At 31.6% G+C, this 17,630-nt stretch overlaps 1 protein-coding gene across 1 annotated transcript in view; it reads right to left on the reverse strand.

Moving 5' to 3' along the window:
- Positions 1-17,630, reverse strand: part of LOC126953401 (protein eyes shut homolog) — a 253,500-nt gene that overhangs the window by 79,299 nt on the left and 156,571 nt on the right. The window contains exon 7 of the mRNA XM_050788855.1: positions 11,471-11,616. Within this exon, the coding sequence (XP_050644812.1) occupies positions 11,471-11,616 (146 nt within the window). The remainder of the gene's footprint in view (positions 1-11,470; positions 11,617-17,630) is intronic.

The raw sequence follows: 17,630 nt of genomic DNA on the forward strand, positions 1-17,630 counted from the left end.
TATCTTCTGATGATAGAAGATCTGGCTGACTGGCGATTTCTTGTTCAGGACATAGGATCCAGCCCAAAGTTTCTGACCACAAGACATGGAAGTGGAAGTCAAGGTGCAGAAGGAGGAGACCATCTCTTATAGTTCCTCTGCTTCCAGGGAGTAGTAGTTGACTCCCCTGTGCTTAGAGATGAGAAAATACAAATCAATATCTCACCTTTCCTTAATCCTCACCCACTTTAAAGCCTCAATTGAAATCTAGAGTTCCAGCACCATCAAAATTATGATAGTGAGAGTAAACACAAGAAAGATAGATAATCTTAGAGTCTCAAAGGAACATAAACAGCATGGAGTCAGAAAGTCTAATGTGTTCTGTGCACTTCCCTCAGTAGCTGGACAAGTTGGCACATTGTAGGCGCTCCATAAATGGACCAGGAAGGATAACAGTAACTTCAGGAGTGCAATCACACTTAGAAAAGTATGACTTGATCAATATGCTCACATGATTAAATTTGTTTCAGCCAGATAACAGCAGGAACTGTTATGGAAAAGACTTAAGAGATAAAATGCTAAAGAGACTAAAACAAGGTAAGATCTAGAAGGAAAATAATGAGGAACTAAGATAGAGCATTGTATTAGTCTGTTTTTACACTGCTGACAAAGACACATCTGAGTGGGCAATTTAGAAAGGGAAGAGGTTTATAGGACTTACTGTTCCACATGGCTGGGGAGGCATTACAATTGTGGCAGAAGGTGAAAGGCACATCTCACATGGATGGAAGCAAGCAAAGAGCTTGTGCAGGGAAACTCCCATTTTTAAAACCCTCAGATCTCATGAGACTTATTCACTATCATGAGAACTGCATGGGAAAGACCCATCCCCATGATTCCATTCCCTTCCACCGGGTCCCTCCCACAACATATGGGAATTCGAGGAGAAATTTGGGAGGGGACACAGCAAAATCATATCAAGCAGTGAGATTAATTTTCCACTACCACATCAGAGGAAAGAATCCTTTCAAACATGGGAGACACTTTTATGTGAAATCTAAAAAGTTGATTCCATAGAAATGGAGTTAAAAGGCAGTTGCCAGAGGCTGGAAGAAGGAGCAAGGCGGAGAGAGGGGTGATATTGATCAAAGGGTACAAATTTTTAATTAGAATAGAGGAATATGTTTTTGTGACTTATTGCATTGTATGAATTTCACAGTTAATAATAATGTATTGCATATATTAAAATTGCCTAAAAATAGATTTTTAACATTCTCATTACAAAAGAAATCCGTTGTTGAGGTGATGGATATGTTAATTAGCTTGACCGAATCTTTCAACAATGTATACATAGATGAAAACGTCATATTGTGCCTCATAAAATATACAATTACTATGTGTCAATTAAAAATAAATAAATACATACATTTTACAAATGAAAAAATACATGGGAAGCATTTTTTTTCTTTTTGCATTAGAAATATTAGGACCAAGATTTCAAATTGCAAATGTCTCCAAAGCTCTTTGCTTTCTAATGGATTATATTTCTATTTATTTCTTCCATTAAAAGCCACAATTAAATGACCTGGTAGTACTTCAAAACTTTGATTTTTAAATGTCTTTAAGATTTCTTTAAATTTGACCAGTTTGTATGAATCCACAGCATATTTCAGTTGAATAATGACAGTGCAGGAAGGCACTTTGTTACAGATAAAAATCATTGACTTTTGGAGATGCCATCAATAGTCATTTACAGACTAGAATACTTCAGTCTCAAAAGTAAAGATATTTTCTCCTTTATAGGCAGCACATTGCATTTTATATGGTTGTTAAGATTTATAGATTCATTCTCTAGTTTCCATAGGTGAAGTAATTGCAGACTCACATAACCAAAAGAGGTAGAATTTCATTGTATCGAATTCTCTTTCCTTCCCTTTCTACCTAATTAGTGAAAATCTGTTTTTCAAACGGTAATGTCTCAGATACTGACAGTAAGGATTTCCATACTTTAAAAAGTGCACAGTATGCTCCATACCTGGGCTTTGGGCACCTCAGTCAGTGAATATATCTAAAAATAGAAATAATGAAGATCTAAACAATTATGGGATCCACTAATATTAAGAGAAAACAATGATGAAATTGATAATTGTGGAAACATGGAGTGCAAGTTTACAAGGTATTTTACATAATCAAAATAGGTAAAATGCTACTGATAATATGACTACACTGTGGAAAGAAAATTTGCCTTTGAATTTGGAAATGGAGAATAATTAGTGACCTGCAACAAGAAGAATATCATTTTAATCTTGGGATTAAAACATGATTGGAAGTGGGATTGAAAGAGAATGGGGAATAAGGAAATGGATATTCAATATAGACAGCAGGTTTCATAATTCTTTCTTTTTATAACAAATAGAGTAGTAGTTTAACACTTTTTACACATTGTAAAAAGGAAAGATTCAAAAATGAAATGAGAAAGAGGTAAATATTTATTCATATGCTGATAGTAAGTGATATAGTATGGAGAGAATAATTTATGCTGAAGAAAATAAATGCAGGATAAACATTTCTTAACAATAAATGAGGCCAGGTACGGTGGCTCATGCCTGTAATCCCAGCACTTTGATACGCCGAGGTGGGCAGATGACTTGAGGTCAGGAGTTTGAGACCAGCCTTGCCAACGTGGTGAAACTCCATCTTTACTAAAAATACAAAAATTAGCTGGGTGTGGGGGTGAGCACCTGTAATCCCAGCCACTTGGGAGGCTGAGGCAGGAGAATCGCTTGAGGCGGAGGTTGCAGTGAGCTGAGATTGCATCACTGCACTCCAGCCTAGGGGACAAGAGCGAGACTCCCTCAGAAAAAAGAAAAAATGATAATAATAATGGAGAGAATCCATACAGCAGTAGGATAGTAGGGTTGACCATAGACAGGAATGTGGAAAAACAGAAAATGTAGTCTATGAATGCAGATGCATGTGGTTTGGTAGTTGTTAGTGTGAAGATAAATAAGTTTTCTTCTGGTGGCTTTTATTTTCTCAGGGATATAAGAAACAAAGACAGTTGAAATTTTAATAGAGAAAGGATTGATAATGGTGTAAAAATATACTGGAATAGTAGGCTAGGATACTCGGAAATTCAATTGATTCAGAAGCAGGACTGCAGGACTTGGCAGCACCAAGGGCTTTCCTGAGATTTGTGGTCAAGAAATCAAGGTAAGAATATTCTCTCTCTCTCTCTCTCCCTCCCTCCCTCCCTTCCTCCTTCTCTCCCTCTCTCTCTCTCTCTCTCCGCTCTCTCTCCGTGTTTGTGTGTGTGTGTGTGTTTCTTTAAACACATGCATTTTTTTTTTTTTTTTCTGACAAGTAAGAGTGATTTTAATAATGAGTCCTATAATGTAGGCTGGGAGCATGGGAAATAAGGATTGTTTTTTTTTTTTTTTTTTTTTTTTACAAGAGTCAAAATGGGCAGTCTGAAAATAGCATTAATCAACAATTCTTGGAAGACGTGTGTGTTTCCTACTCATCTCTTCAGCTAATGTCATACCAGCCTCTTGGTCATTGCTCTGTGCTTCTTTCCTGCTGCAACTTCTATCCTCCCGGTGTTTTATTTTGTCCTGTGCTAGAAACTGCACTGATATTTTACTCTCTAAAGTTCCACTAACACATTCTTTTTGCATTATAGACTTTCACTAAGGGTTTGAAGTAATAATTTAGAACACATTAAAATAAATAAGTTGACTTTTATGTGTAGACCTTTTAGCAATGTGTTGGCTTTTTTGAACAGAACTATCTAACTGGTCCTTGGGTTCTGGCTCACCAAATCTTGTCAAATCTATTTTCTCACTGTGTATGTCCTCACCTCCATCTCCACCTATCATTTTCTATGAAGGGGAAAAGACCGACCAATAATGACATTTCAGATTTTTAAAATACAATAGCTGGCTTTGATGCTCACTCACAAATAGTATCAAAATCACCAGTCCGGCATTCCCATTCATTCAGATTTTTCAATTAGCATTTTGGTGGTTCTCTCTTAGATATTAACTGATATTCAAGGATTTTCTCATATTAAAAGGATACTTCTAAATAAACAGATACATAAACAAGAAAATAGCACTTACACACAGAAAAAAAGAAATTTTGAAACACTGAGGCAAGGCAGGGGAGAAAAACATACAAAAAGCTTTATAAATATTATTTTAGATAAAATACAAGATATTTTGTTCATGAACATTGCAGAATCTACTAAAAATATTAGGTAAGATAGACAGTTTTAGGGAACTGAAATGAAAGTTAAATATTAGCAACGCAATAGAGGCACTGGAAAAGAAGATGTAAGTAAATCTTTCCTCAAATGAGCAAAAATAAAAATAAAATTAGAGAGGAATATTGATATGGTTACAATAGCATTAACAATGACTTCTGACTAGTAACATTTTTTATATAACTGTGAGGAGGAAGGAGTAAGAAAGCATATGTGGTTAGGGGGATGGTGATAAGCAAGCCAAGTTTTAATTATCCGTAGAAACAATTAGATATGTGAAACACAGAATAGAAAAGTTCAAGAAAGAGTAGCATAGTCATGCCATTTAGGAATATAGAGGTAAATAGCAGAAATAGTTAAGAGTGTTGAAAGAAGTTGCTTCTGGAAGCAAGTCTTCTGTGTTTTCTATATTGGAGTATTATTCTCCCACCTCCTCACTCCTGCTTTATACAGGCAAATCATACCTTTTCCAGAGTTGTCACTGGTATAACACCTCTTTCTTCCTAGTGCCATTATAGAGTTATTTACCTGATTCTGTAACTGTTAAGTATAGTCATTGCTAAGCACAGGGCCCTCATTACACATACGCAGAAAAAGCAAAGCATTTTGAGGAATCAGTGAATCTGTAAGTCCTTTAAAACCAGATTAGTCTTTGTACATCGTGTGTTTTTTTCTTAATACCTCAGACTGTAAGACTGCTAACTATAGCTAAAATTTTGAGGTGCTTCTCCTATTTAATTCATGACATGATGATGCTTTTTTTATATAATCATATATACATGCTATGAAGATTCTCTTGTCCCATAGACATATCAAAGCTTCTTTTTTGCTTTACTCTCTTTTTCTAATTATTCTATTACATTAAAAAAAATAAGTATCAGTTAGTAAGGAACTATTTTATCTTTACATGTAATTAAGTGTAATTTTGGTTCTTGATCTCTCTCTGTATCTACCTACCTCTCCCTCTCTATACACATTTGTTTATGTGTGTTCGAACCAATATATTATAGGCATCTTGAACCCAAACCTAACCAACTTTTTCCATAGATTCCCCTTAATGTTCCATTGAAATTCACTTCCCCAACTCCTTACCTTCATCCTGGTCCCCATAATCATTTGTTTTTAATTTCTTTCTATAATTTTTCCCATGGAAAGTTAATGTCATATATAGCAATTAGGCTATTATATCTCATATATATCTATATAGACATATTTATATATATTTATTTGTAGGTTTCTGTGTATATTTTATACATATAAGAGATTTTATATATATACACACATATATATGTATACACACACTCTAGTATATATATTATACTGGCCTTATTTTATATATTATATACACATATAATATATAAAATATATTTTATATATTATATACACATATAATATATAAAATATATTTTATATATTTATATACACATATAATATATAAAATAAGGCCAGTACAGTATATATATTAGAGAGAGGTAAATGTGAATAAATTATTTTTTATGGTCATAGCTTTCTGTCAGAATTTTGAGAGTTAAATTCTCCAACCCTTCTAGGAGGCAGTATTGCCAGTCTCTGACACACCTGGCCTGAATTGATGCCTGAATCAATTGAGAATTTACTGAATCTATTGAGACACTTTGTCCATTCTGATTACTGCATAGCAAGTTCACCTTATGTCTCATGTTACTGCATTAATCCAGGTGCAAAAACTACCCCCTAACAACTGTATGTGAGCTGGGTTTTTGTACCCTTATCATATTTTTTTGAAATTAAAAACAAAGCTCATTTCTTTCAATATGAGAAGCCTGAAACAGAGTTAACTGAAAGTCATACACATGAGGACAAGGTATTGATTGTAGTGGCAGGAGACTAAGGTCTGAATGATGTTGTATAACAGATTCACTGTGCCAAGTCTAAACATCTGGAATGTCATCTGTGGGAAAATTCAACTTCTTAGCCATTGTATTTTGATATTTCAGTGTTTCTTTGTTAGCAATCTGAATGAATATATTCAGTTATACATTTTGTTCATATCCTTTATAACTATCACCGATTACCTTACATATTTAGTTGGATTTTGTTCAATATCTCTCTTTACCGGAACATAAGCTCCTTTAGGGTAGCGGACCTTCTCTGTTATGTTCACCAGACTTTACTGAGGGCTTTCAACAAGGCTTGGGACATAAGAGGCACATGCACATTTGTGACATTAGCAAATAGAAAATGCAATTGTATTCTGCATTCATTAGTGGTTATAACTCAATAAAGTAAGATACTGGCTATTAACATTTGCATCTGGATAGTAAATCTAGAATATAAATCTTCAATAGTAAACCCTGTGAGTTTTATTCCTTCTTTGTAATTGTTCCTCTTGGCATTTAAGCTGATATAAGGGCTTACTTAAATAAACATTGTTTTAAGAAAAGCCAAAGACAGTCTATAAAATAAGTTAATTAAAAGTACTATTAATGTTTGTAATTCAATGAAATAAACATCATTTTTCAAAGTGCAAATTCAATGTGTAAGATCCAGCTTTTGATAAAAGAGAAATGGATTTGAGAGTTCTAAGTGATAAAGGCAATTTTATAATGAGGTTTTGGATTTGAAATGAGGATGAGACAGCTTGGACATAGTGAGCAAAGCCCATGGAAGAGACCATGGAAGTCAAGAGTCTATACCAGTACACAGTACCCAAATACCAGGGATAATGTCTTTCTCCATTGTGTCCAGATTAAACAGAGCAAAAGAGTGACGGATCTCTGAATAAAAAAGATATTCAACTTCAAAACTGATATAACTGAATTTTGTCTTGAAAAAGTCACATGTTGACTTGGCACATTGACATTTTCTTCTGTTAGATGAAATTAGACCCATACATTATATGGAATTCATTATGACAGAAATAACATATTTTTGCACATTTGAGTTGTGAAAGTGAATTTTAAATCTTGTCACATAAGGGAAAAGTGGTTGAGCACAATTCAGTTGCCTGTTTAATGTAGCTCCTGCCTACACTAACAGAAAAAGGAAATGGTAAATGCTATGTTAATAATGTTGCTGTCCTTGACAAAGAGAAGTTATTACTATTAATCTAAAGCTAAATATAATCAAATACCAAATATTTCCCAAAATGTTTATGTCTATAGACTTATAGTTATCAATCAAACAAAAAATAAACACTAAACCCTTTGTGTTTAAATTATTACAGATGCATAATATGTAATTAGAAATTAGAAATTGTTTTTACATCTTTTATTTCCCATTCACTTAATTATCTTTTTATTCTATTTTAATACATCTTGTTAAACTAGGAACTCAGGTGACAAATTGTACCAGAGTAGACTAAACTTTGATGGAGAGAAGAGATAAAATGGTGAGCAAGTAGAGTTGGGGAGTCTCCTCAGATGAACTGATAACTAAATCAGAATTTCACAAAACTATAATAAGTTCAGTGGATAAAATGGGTGATATAGAAGAAAATAACAGAAGCCAAGAGTCTAAGAAAAGATTCCTATAGAAAGTTGCATCTGAGTTATGGTATGAGGGTCAGTACTTGCAATAGGATAAATGGAATATTTTAGGCAGCAGAAACAATATGATAATAATATCTTTACAGTAACCAAAAATGTACAATTGGTCAATTGTCCATATTTTACCAAACTATGCTTCTTTATCCATATACTCAAAGCAGATTGTTTTACTTCTTATGTAGATTGGACATTTGGCAAAAAATATATTCAGAAAAAAGCTTATTTATCTCAAGCAGAAAATATTATAACTGAATATAGTCATATGTTTGCATGTGTATACGAAACATATCCAAGAAAAAACATGCATCACTTAGAAGCAAACATAATTATATTTTATTATTCTGAACTATTGAATTGTATATGTTTTCTACATGACATTATTATCAAAGTTATTATTTCTAAGATAGGACTTAGGCATTTTAAAAATATTTATACTTTTCTCGCAGATATATAAATATTATTATAGATATAAACACAGATGTAGACATGACTACATGGAATCATATTTAAAGTCCTTAAGCACAAGTTCGTAAACTTTTATCTACAGATTAATAATATATAACTGTGTCTAGTTAAGAGGCAACTTCTTGCTAAATGAGTGAATGACTATTTTAGAAAGCAATGTAAATTTATTGTTTATATTCATCTTTCCTAAATTTAAATCACTAATAATTAAAACTCAAATTCATAAGCCAATATTCTTTAGGAAAGACAGTTAGACAATACTGCAAATCTACTGATAAACTGATTTATATATTTTGCAAAAGAAAACATAAGCCTTTGATTATATGCCATCACTTGTGTACTTCCTGTTCATTAAATTCAGTCAACTCACTACATGTGTAAATTTGGACTATATTTGTGATAGTGTTTAATTAAGAATACTCTAGATAAATTAATTATAGAATGGCTTTAAATAGTCAACTTTGTAAATGTTTATTATCTTTTCCCAATTCTAGATACCACAAGTCTCCATAAGAATAAGAACCATGTCAGCCTTGATCATCACAAAATCTCAACAGCTAATAGAATACAAAGAATAAAATAAAGAAGTATTGAGTTAATCATTGATAGCTTGTGTACATATCATTTAATGTGTTCTTTAAAGAATGCTCTGATTTAGATAATTAAGAATCATAAACTTTCCTGGTCAGAGTCTTGAAAAATTTATATCCTTAATAACTTGGTTAAGTATATTCATAGGTGTAGGCAAAGCTAATTTTTTCTGAATAATATATTTGGTTACCAAATTTTAACCTATTTAATATTGTATTTAACATTATTTTATCTTTCTTCTATATCACTAATACCATTTTATTCAAATTGTGTTTTTTTTCTGATGGAACAAAGCTAGAGTAGAAATAAAACTGGAATAGAGAGGGATGTATATTTTGGTTCTGGCTCTGTCACTACCAGATGTATGATCTTGAAAAATATACAAAAGTGTAACATCCTTGTGTTTCAAAGTTTAAGATTCTTCAAGTAAAACCTTGCAGTGTCATGACTCTCTTGAAATGGAACAACCTAACAATGAATAGATTTAAACATCTCACAAAACAGTAATGCTTCAGGAGCCTTGGGAAAAAAAAAAAAAAAAAAAAAGATTTCCAGAGAAGGCTAAGAAAAATAAATGCTATTAAGTGTCTGAGAATAAGGAAAAGCTTTATCTGTCCATGCATGACAGAGAAGGTCAATTTGAATGTCAAAAGAGCATGTACAGAAAAACAAATACATGTAACTTTCTTGAGGGGGAAAACTTATTTTTGAATGTCCAGTCATATATCTTTCTTGGTTTGAAACCAAACTGTAACACATATTTCATAATATTTTTTCTATATTCAACTGTAAATTCTGAAAGTGGTACACTTTTAATTTCTTACCTTCCACTGAACCTAAAAATGAACATGTGAGTCAGTTTTGCTCAATGACATATTAGCAGGTTTTAATTGTTATTCAAAAAAGGTTCTCCTTATATAAAGACTCAATGCAGTTAGCACCACTCTTTTCCTTTGACTCAAGTGTAGAAATAATGACTTAAGTCATTGCAGCAGCAATTCTGAATACGCGAGCCTATAATCATGAATTGTAAACTAAGAAAACCATTACCCCATTCTGGTACTATCAAGTCGCTGGACCAACAACCAGTAGCTGTCTACCTACAGAATTCTTATTATGTAAGAAAAAATGAACCCTATCTATTAAGGACAATAATTAATTGAGTTTTCTTTTACTTGTAGCTGTACCAATATGCAAAGATATATTAAAACATCTTAAATGGTAACATCTTAGATAATATCATTTTAAAACAATGCTAAGTACCATATTTTGAAATGAGAGAGGTTATTACAAGAAAAATAAAGAACATGTTAATCTTTCAAATGTTAAGATATATTTAAAATATCAGAGCAAGGTATTATAACAAATATTTTTACAAAATGTGTTTCTTAGTCATGTTGAGCTCAGTGTGTTATTTTTTTATTTTAGCACTTCTAGCAGCAGTAACAACAGCAAGGTGAATGGTACTGCTAAGTGGATATATATGGTTCTACAGTGATAGCTCAATAATTTTGGAGATAATAGGCAATGTGAAAGCACATTGTTTTATAGCTGAAATTTAATGTGTCTTATTTATTATATGTAATGAACTTTGCAGAAAATGATATTTTTTAGGAAGTATTAACTTAATCTGATAGTTTTTGTGTATATAAGATTTGTAACCAAGATAACCTCTGAAGGCATCAAGATTTCTCAGAAAAGACACCTGCATAGTTCTTTTTAAGGTCATGTAACTTTCTCTCACCTTTTGATAACTTATTCTCTGGAAATACTTCTAGTTCCTTACCATTTTTGCTTGCCAATATAATTTCCATTTGTCTAGTATTATTTTATTCCCACTGGCAGAGAACCTAATATTAGATGTATTTAACTACTCATCCCTTAGGATAGAAATCCATATGATTTTAATGCTGCACAAATCAGATGTTAATAAACTGAGATTTGAGATTTAAATACATTATCATAGTATCTGTGGGAATCGTGTGAAGAAAATAAATATGAAACAAAATAACACAAAAACTGTATTATTGTTAGTCCCACATCATTAATACTAGTATGCCAAAACTAAAACAATATAGCTTTTTGTATTTTGTAAATGCAATTTCTCACCAGAAATTTAGAGGGCTAATGCCTCTACCTTCTATGAGCTCCTTGATGACTTTTGCCTTTATGTCTGGATAAAATTTATATCGTGAAATAATTGATGTTGACGGCTAATTCCAATCTTCTTTTGCTTTACCTTTGAATTTACAATGGCTGTCTTTTTTATATAAATGTTTTTAATGCTAAATGTATTTTAGAAATGACAGTTGTGTAACAGATATAATAATGTTATTTCTCTCAGATTATCCATACAGAAATACTTTTTCCTATATTATAGCCACGCAAACATACTAAATTAAATTTACTGTAAAAGATAAAAATGTAAGATAACTTAAAATCTAATCTTAGGAATTAATAAATTGAAAATAAAACACATAATTTTACTTCTTATTAATTTCTTTTATAAGAGACAAAGTATCTCTTGACATTTTTACCCTGTTTGCATCTGGCAGGTTATTTCAGGTTTTGGAGTATAAATATGAGGTTTCCTTTTGCTTGCAGACAGCAATATGTTGTTACACAGGGGCAGATATGGATTTACCTGTATAACCAGGGGCACAGAGGCAGTTGTATCGATCAGTCCTGTAGACACAATTTTCTTCATCTAGACAAGGTGAGATTTTACATTTATTTACTTCAAGTTCACAGAAGGGCCCATGGTACCCAGGTTCACAATTACAAAAAAATCTGGAAAAAAGTGGAAAAATTAGAAATATCCATGTAACAATGATAATCATTTATTATATATGATTCATATTTGTATTTTAAATGTAAGACATTTGACTTAATTGAAATAAATAATATATATATTTCATGTTTTCTTTGAAAAAATATAGCAATTCCCCTTGCAAAATTTTGTTCTGCTCAAATGTTCTTGATGTGTGAAATTTTGAAAACCAATGTGTTGGGTAAATAATTACTGTAACCTGATGAATACTAGTATCAAAATATAGAAATAATTTCCAAAGGATATATTAAACTGATCAAAACTCTATACTTAGCAAAAATATCTCTTCATACTTTTTCCTTTTAGAAGTCTAGATAAAGAAGCTCTAGAAACTTTCCATAAAATGTTTTTGAGCTAGATTTTTATTTAGATTTTTTGAGGAAACTCTTCTTAATTAACTTCTTTCATCATTTTATAACCACAGAAGTCTAACATCCTCCAGGCTCCTTCTTGTACTTCTTCAACCGACATTAATTAATTGAGCACCAGGCATTAGGCATTAGTCATGTACCCATATTCAAGTGTAAATTAAACTTGAGCCTGCTTTTGAAAGTCTCAGGAACAGAACAGGAATACAGATGTGAAAACATTACAGTAGATACATATCAATTGAGACAGGTCTCATGAAAGCACGGCTAACTGCTAGAGAAGAGGTGACAGAAAAGGTCTTACTCAGTATTAATAAAGGAGTGGGATCAGGGTTTTAAAATTCTGTATATGAGTGAAAACATGCAGTATTTGTCTTTCTGTGCCAGATATATTTCATTTACAATAATGTCCTCCGGGTTCATGTATGTTGTTACAAATAACAGGAATTCATTCCTTTATATGGCTGAAGAGTAGTTCATTGTTTACGTATACTACGCATTTTTTATTCATTCATCTCTTAAGTAAAATAAGCCAGACAGCAGGGAAGAGGGGATAGGAAAGGTTGATTGATGGGTGCAAAGTTACCCTTAGAAAGGAAGAATAAATTTGGTGTCCTATCGCATAGTATAGTGACTGTAGTAAACAGTAAGGTATTGTATATTCAAAATAGCTAGAGTAGAAAATTTTGAATGTTTTCACCACAAAGAAATCATGAATGTTTGAGGTGATCTCTATGCTAATTATCCTGATTTGTTCATTACAAATGAATGAACAAATCTGCTGTAATACAATATATTATGTAGTATAATGATACAATGTATTAATGTATCAAAATAGCACAACACATAAATGTTATAATTATGTGTAAATTAAAAATAAAATTAATAGAAAAAGAAAGAGTAAGGAATCTTTGTACCAGTTGGACAGAAGGCATTAAAATGTCATGTGCAATGGGATACTGGGTGAAAGAAGAGAGTATTTCCCAAGAGTTCTTCATGTGACTAGGGAAATTACTATAATCACCTTTTTAGAGTAACACTAATCCAATTACTAACTTCTTGAATTTTTGTTCAAATAGTCAAACTGCTTTTCTCCATCTTATTTATTTTGCGAATATCTCCCCATCTAGTGAGAGGTAATGTAATGAACCTACCAAATGCCTTACTAAAATCAATAGATTTGTTAATAATACTGTCTTTGACTGCTACTTTGTGTTCTCACTGAATTAATGATGATTCCAAGGAATCACAGAATAGATAGGAATTGGACACAGAATTCTCAAAAATAGTAGTGAAAAGTATCTCAAGAAATGATTTTTTTTTCATATTGGCAAATTTAAAAATGTTATATTGCTATAAAAAGAAATAATGACTTTCAATTTATGTATTTCTTTCATGTACTTCTAACAGTTCTATTATATTTGTAGAAGTTTCAAAATCTAATTTATATTTTGAAATATTGAATACTAGAGAATTATTTTGAGATATCTTGCTTTTTCAGTGTTTTATGATAATCACCACCGATTGTCTCAATTTTTTCTAAATAGTAGTTTACTCATTTACTCTATAGAATTTTCCCTCTCTCTCATTTTGAAAATCAGAAAATCATAACATATCTTGTCTTTTGCCACCCAAATTTTGTTTTCTATTAATACAAATGATTCTTTAGTAGTATCATGATCAATCAGTACCCAAGTACCCTAAAATCTGGAAATCTGGACACTAAAAAACCAGAGATGCTCTTCATTAATGATTCTTGTCTGAGTAAATTTTCTCCATACTTTTTGCCAAATGGTGCTTTTCTTTTTTTAAAATTATTATTATTATTATTATTATTATATTATTATTATTATTATACTTTAAGTTCTAGGGTACACGTGCATAACGTGCAGGTTTGTCATATATGTATACTTGTGCCATGTTGGTGTGCTGCACCCATCAACTCGTCAGCACCCATCAACTCGTCAGCACCCATCACCTTTGTGCTTCTTTTACTAGTTTACATTCTACTTTTAGAAAGAGTATCTTCATTTATTCATTCATTTTTTCAATGATTTTGTATCAATATGGACTCATGGATTTTTATTTTCTCAATGGAAAAAATATGTAATAATTACTATTTATTTTAATGTTTAATTTGTCAGAGATTTAGCTAAGGGAAGCTCTTCAAGCTGGCTTCTCTTTTCTTTCCACATATCCTCATTCTTTGATCATTCCCACTTTCTAGCACAAGATGTTCCAGGTTTACCTTAATGCATTCTCTGTCCTAGATTTGGCATCAGGCATTTTTTTCAGGAGCCCTGGTTTCTTTAAGTGAAGGATATTACTTAGAAATTAAATTATTGATACGTCCATCACTATATGTATAAATATAGCTACATGTATGGATACATTGGCATATGTATGTACACATATAGTTGTATGTATATAACTGTGTTTGTGTATACATACATAGTCTATTTCTGTATCTTTGTGCATGTTTGTGTTTGTGTGTGTTTTAAACACATACATAGGAATGCATGAGCTCATACCAAACACTCCAATCATAATTTAACACAACAGGGTTCATTTTAATCCGGTCTATTTCTTTATCTGAAATTACTTTTTTAAATAACAAGAAATATTATTTTCATTATCTTAAATGTAGTTACTTACTTGTTCCATAAGTTAATGGGCAATTTTTGTGAAATGTCTTTTTGTCATGATGAAGATGTAGGTTTTGCCGATGTTAATTTTTTTTGTCTGTATAGTTATCTTGAAGATACACCAAGAGATTCAGATTTTGACACCTACCCCGAATTCTTGTTTTTTCAATTATGATTTCCTTCTGAATTGTGCCTTTTGAACCCTTTGATAGTTTTTACTAAATGTTATATGCATTTTTTGCTTCCATCGCCATCCTTCAAATATATTTACCCTAATTTAAAATGAACTTCTGAAAAAGTTCTGCTTTTTTGTTTGTTCTTTAACATTTATCGTGTAACTTATTTTATGAATCTCAAATACATACCTTACACTTCTGATTTTGAAAGTGATGTCACACAGTAAATAAACATACATGTACTATCTCAAGACTTACAGAAGTTTATTTTTCTAAAGTTTTTGGCATACAGATAACTATGTGAAGAATTATTTTTAATAATAAGAATGATAATGATCCTTTCTTCAAAGAATGCTTCGCTTCTATTTCAATAACCTTTCTTTCCTTTTTGCTCTCATTCCAAGACTATTATTTTTTCTCATTTTCTAAACTACTCCTGAAATCTGAACTTTTCAACATAGCAAAAATATGCTTTACTTTTACATAAAATAAATTCCAAGCATTATTAAATTTCAAGACTCTGTTAACCCACAGATGCCTGTTCAACTGGAATGTTGGGGGTCCCTGCTTTGTTAATAATGATGCGAAAAGGCCCTGGGATTCCAGAGTCCATTTGGAAGTTTTCTGAATGGCATTTAAAATTTTGTAGAGATCAAAGAGAAAAATCATCGACCCACTATTAACAGCAGCCCCGGTGAAACAGTTTACAGAAAATATTCAACTTATGTTTCTTACTTTCCACCACGCTAAACAATATGAGGGCAAATTTGTGTGAAAATAACATTTGACTCTAGAACAGAGCATCTACCTTTAATCCTTGTCTCTGCTTTCCCAGAAAAATGTAAATGTTCGCATTTTCTCTTTCTCCTTGCCTCCCTCCACCTGCCCCACCCTGCTCTCTTCCTGTTCCCTGTCTCTAATAGGAAGGGCAAGCACAATGCTGGAGTACCTGGGACGTTTTCACTATGCACTTAACATTGGCCCTTCAAAACGTTAAAAAAAATAAATAAATAAAAGTGTATAGGGTATGTCTGAAAACATCCTTACCAAATTTTTCCCCCTAATGGCCTCTGACTATAGTGTGCAATTACTTCAGCTTTGGTATAATTTTCCTTTCACTATTACCTGCTGAGGGTCCCTTGATGTGAACCGCCTCTAATAAGGCTAGAGAAAAATTAAAAGTAAACCTGATTTTTATTAATGTCCTAAGGGATCCAGTCAAATGTACGGTAAGTATTGCATTTTATGTTAAATGTCCCTAAAGTATATTTTCCTTTGATAAACTCAATTTTAATAGCTTTTAAAATATACATATATAATAATGTCTTCTATCTTGAGAGAACAATTAAGACCATGAAATATGTATTTTTGTTGAAATAAACATTTCTCATTTAAATAAAAAGCTTTCACTTCAAAAGTTTTACTAGAATCGAACAAATATATTGTCAAAGTATTAAAATTATAATTCATACGTTTAATTTGGCATTGGCCTAAACTTTTTCAAATAGGTGTTCAAGATACTTTTTCAATCACTAAGATACATTTAAACAGTGACTTCTCAAGAAAATTCAACATATTAGAGATAAGGAAGAGTAACTATAATTTGCATAAAATGATATTGTCAAACTGAAAAAAGATGGAAAAATGCAAGATAATCACACAAATTTGTAGCCCCCAAATTAGCCACGATTACATTTAATTTGCATTATTCTTGTATACTTTTGCTCTTATTCCAGATGAGAGGAATTAATAAGTAGATGTGCTATTTGTATGCTTCTGAAGTTATTTTAAAATGTAATCATTAAATAGATTGAATAGTATTACAAAATCCAAATATAGAACAGAATGTTTAATAAGAGTTTTGATTCTAAAATGTAATTGTAATAAGAGTAAATCATACTTGTTTGAGTAGATATTTTTTAAAAGCTTACATTCATAGGTGGGAACTGAACAATGAGATCACTTGGACTCAGGAAGGGGAACATCACACACCGGGGCCTATCATGGGGAGGGGGGAGGGATTGCATTGGGAGTTATACCTGATGTAAATGACGAGTTGATGGGTGCAGCACACCAACATGGCACAAGTATACATATGTAACAAACCTGCACGTTATGCACATGTACCCTACAACTTAAAGTATAATAATAATAAATTAATTTTAAAAAAAAGCTTACATTCTAAAGAAGAAAATGAAATTATAAAGTGTCACATGTGAAACTTTCTGATAAGGACTTTTTAGCCTATGTTAAAGCAATTCTAATTTTGAAAGAATTTATTTTACATTTTAAAGCATTTCTACTTTTTTCTTGTGATATTATAACTGCATTCATGAACCACACTTCTTTATAATTAATTACAATTTTTACTTAGAACATGAATAATCTATTTTATATTTGCAACATGTCTTTATTGCGTTGTATATAAATATATGTCTACATTATTTATCATACTCACAACATGTCTTTATATGTTTTTATTATAATTGCATGTGGGTGTGAATCTGATTTGAAAGAGTGATGTTATAGTAAATTCTCTAGTAGAATAAACATCATTAGGATTGATGACTGTTTCTAGGCAAACAATTACAGAAGAGTAAACAGATTTTTGTCTTTTGGTGAAATGCATATTAACTAATCACTTTTAAATTTGTAACAGCGAAGAATTACTCAACTTGTGAACATCACAAACTGAATGGTCACAATATGCTTGTTGATAATTATCTGGCTATGATAATCACATCAGCCAGGCTTTTGCAACATTTTCTTCTATGTTTTCTTTAAA

The sequence above is a fragment of the Macaca thibetana genome, chromosome 4 (assembly GCF_024542745.1).
Source record: "Macaca thibetana thibetana isolate TM-01 chromosome 4, ASM2454274v1, whole genome shotgun sequence".
NCBI classification, from domain to species: domain Eukaryota; kingdom Metazoa; phylum Chordata; class Mammalia; order Primates; family Cercopithecidae; genus Macaca; species Macaca thibetana.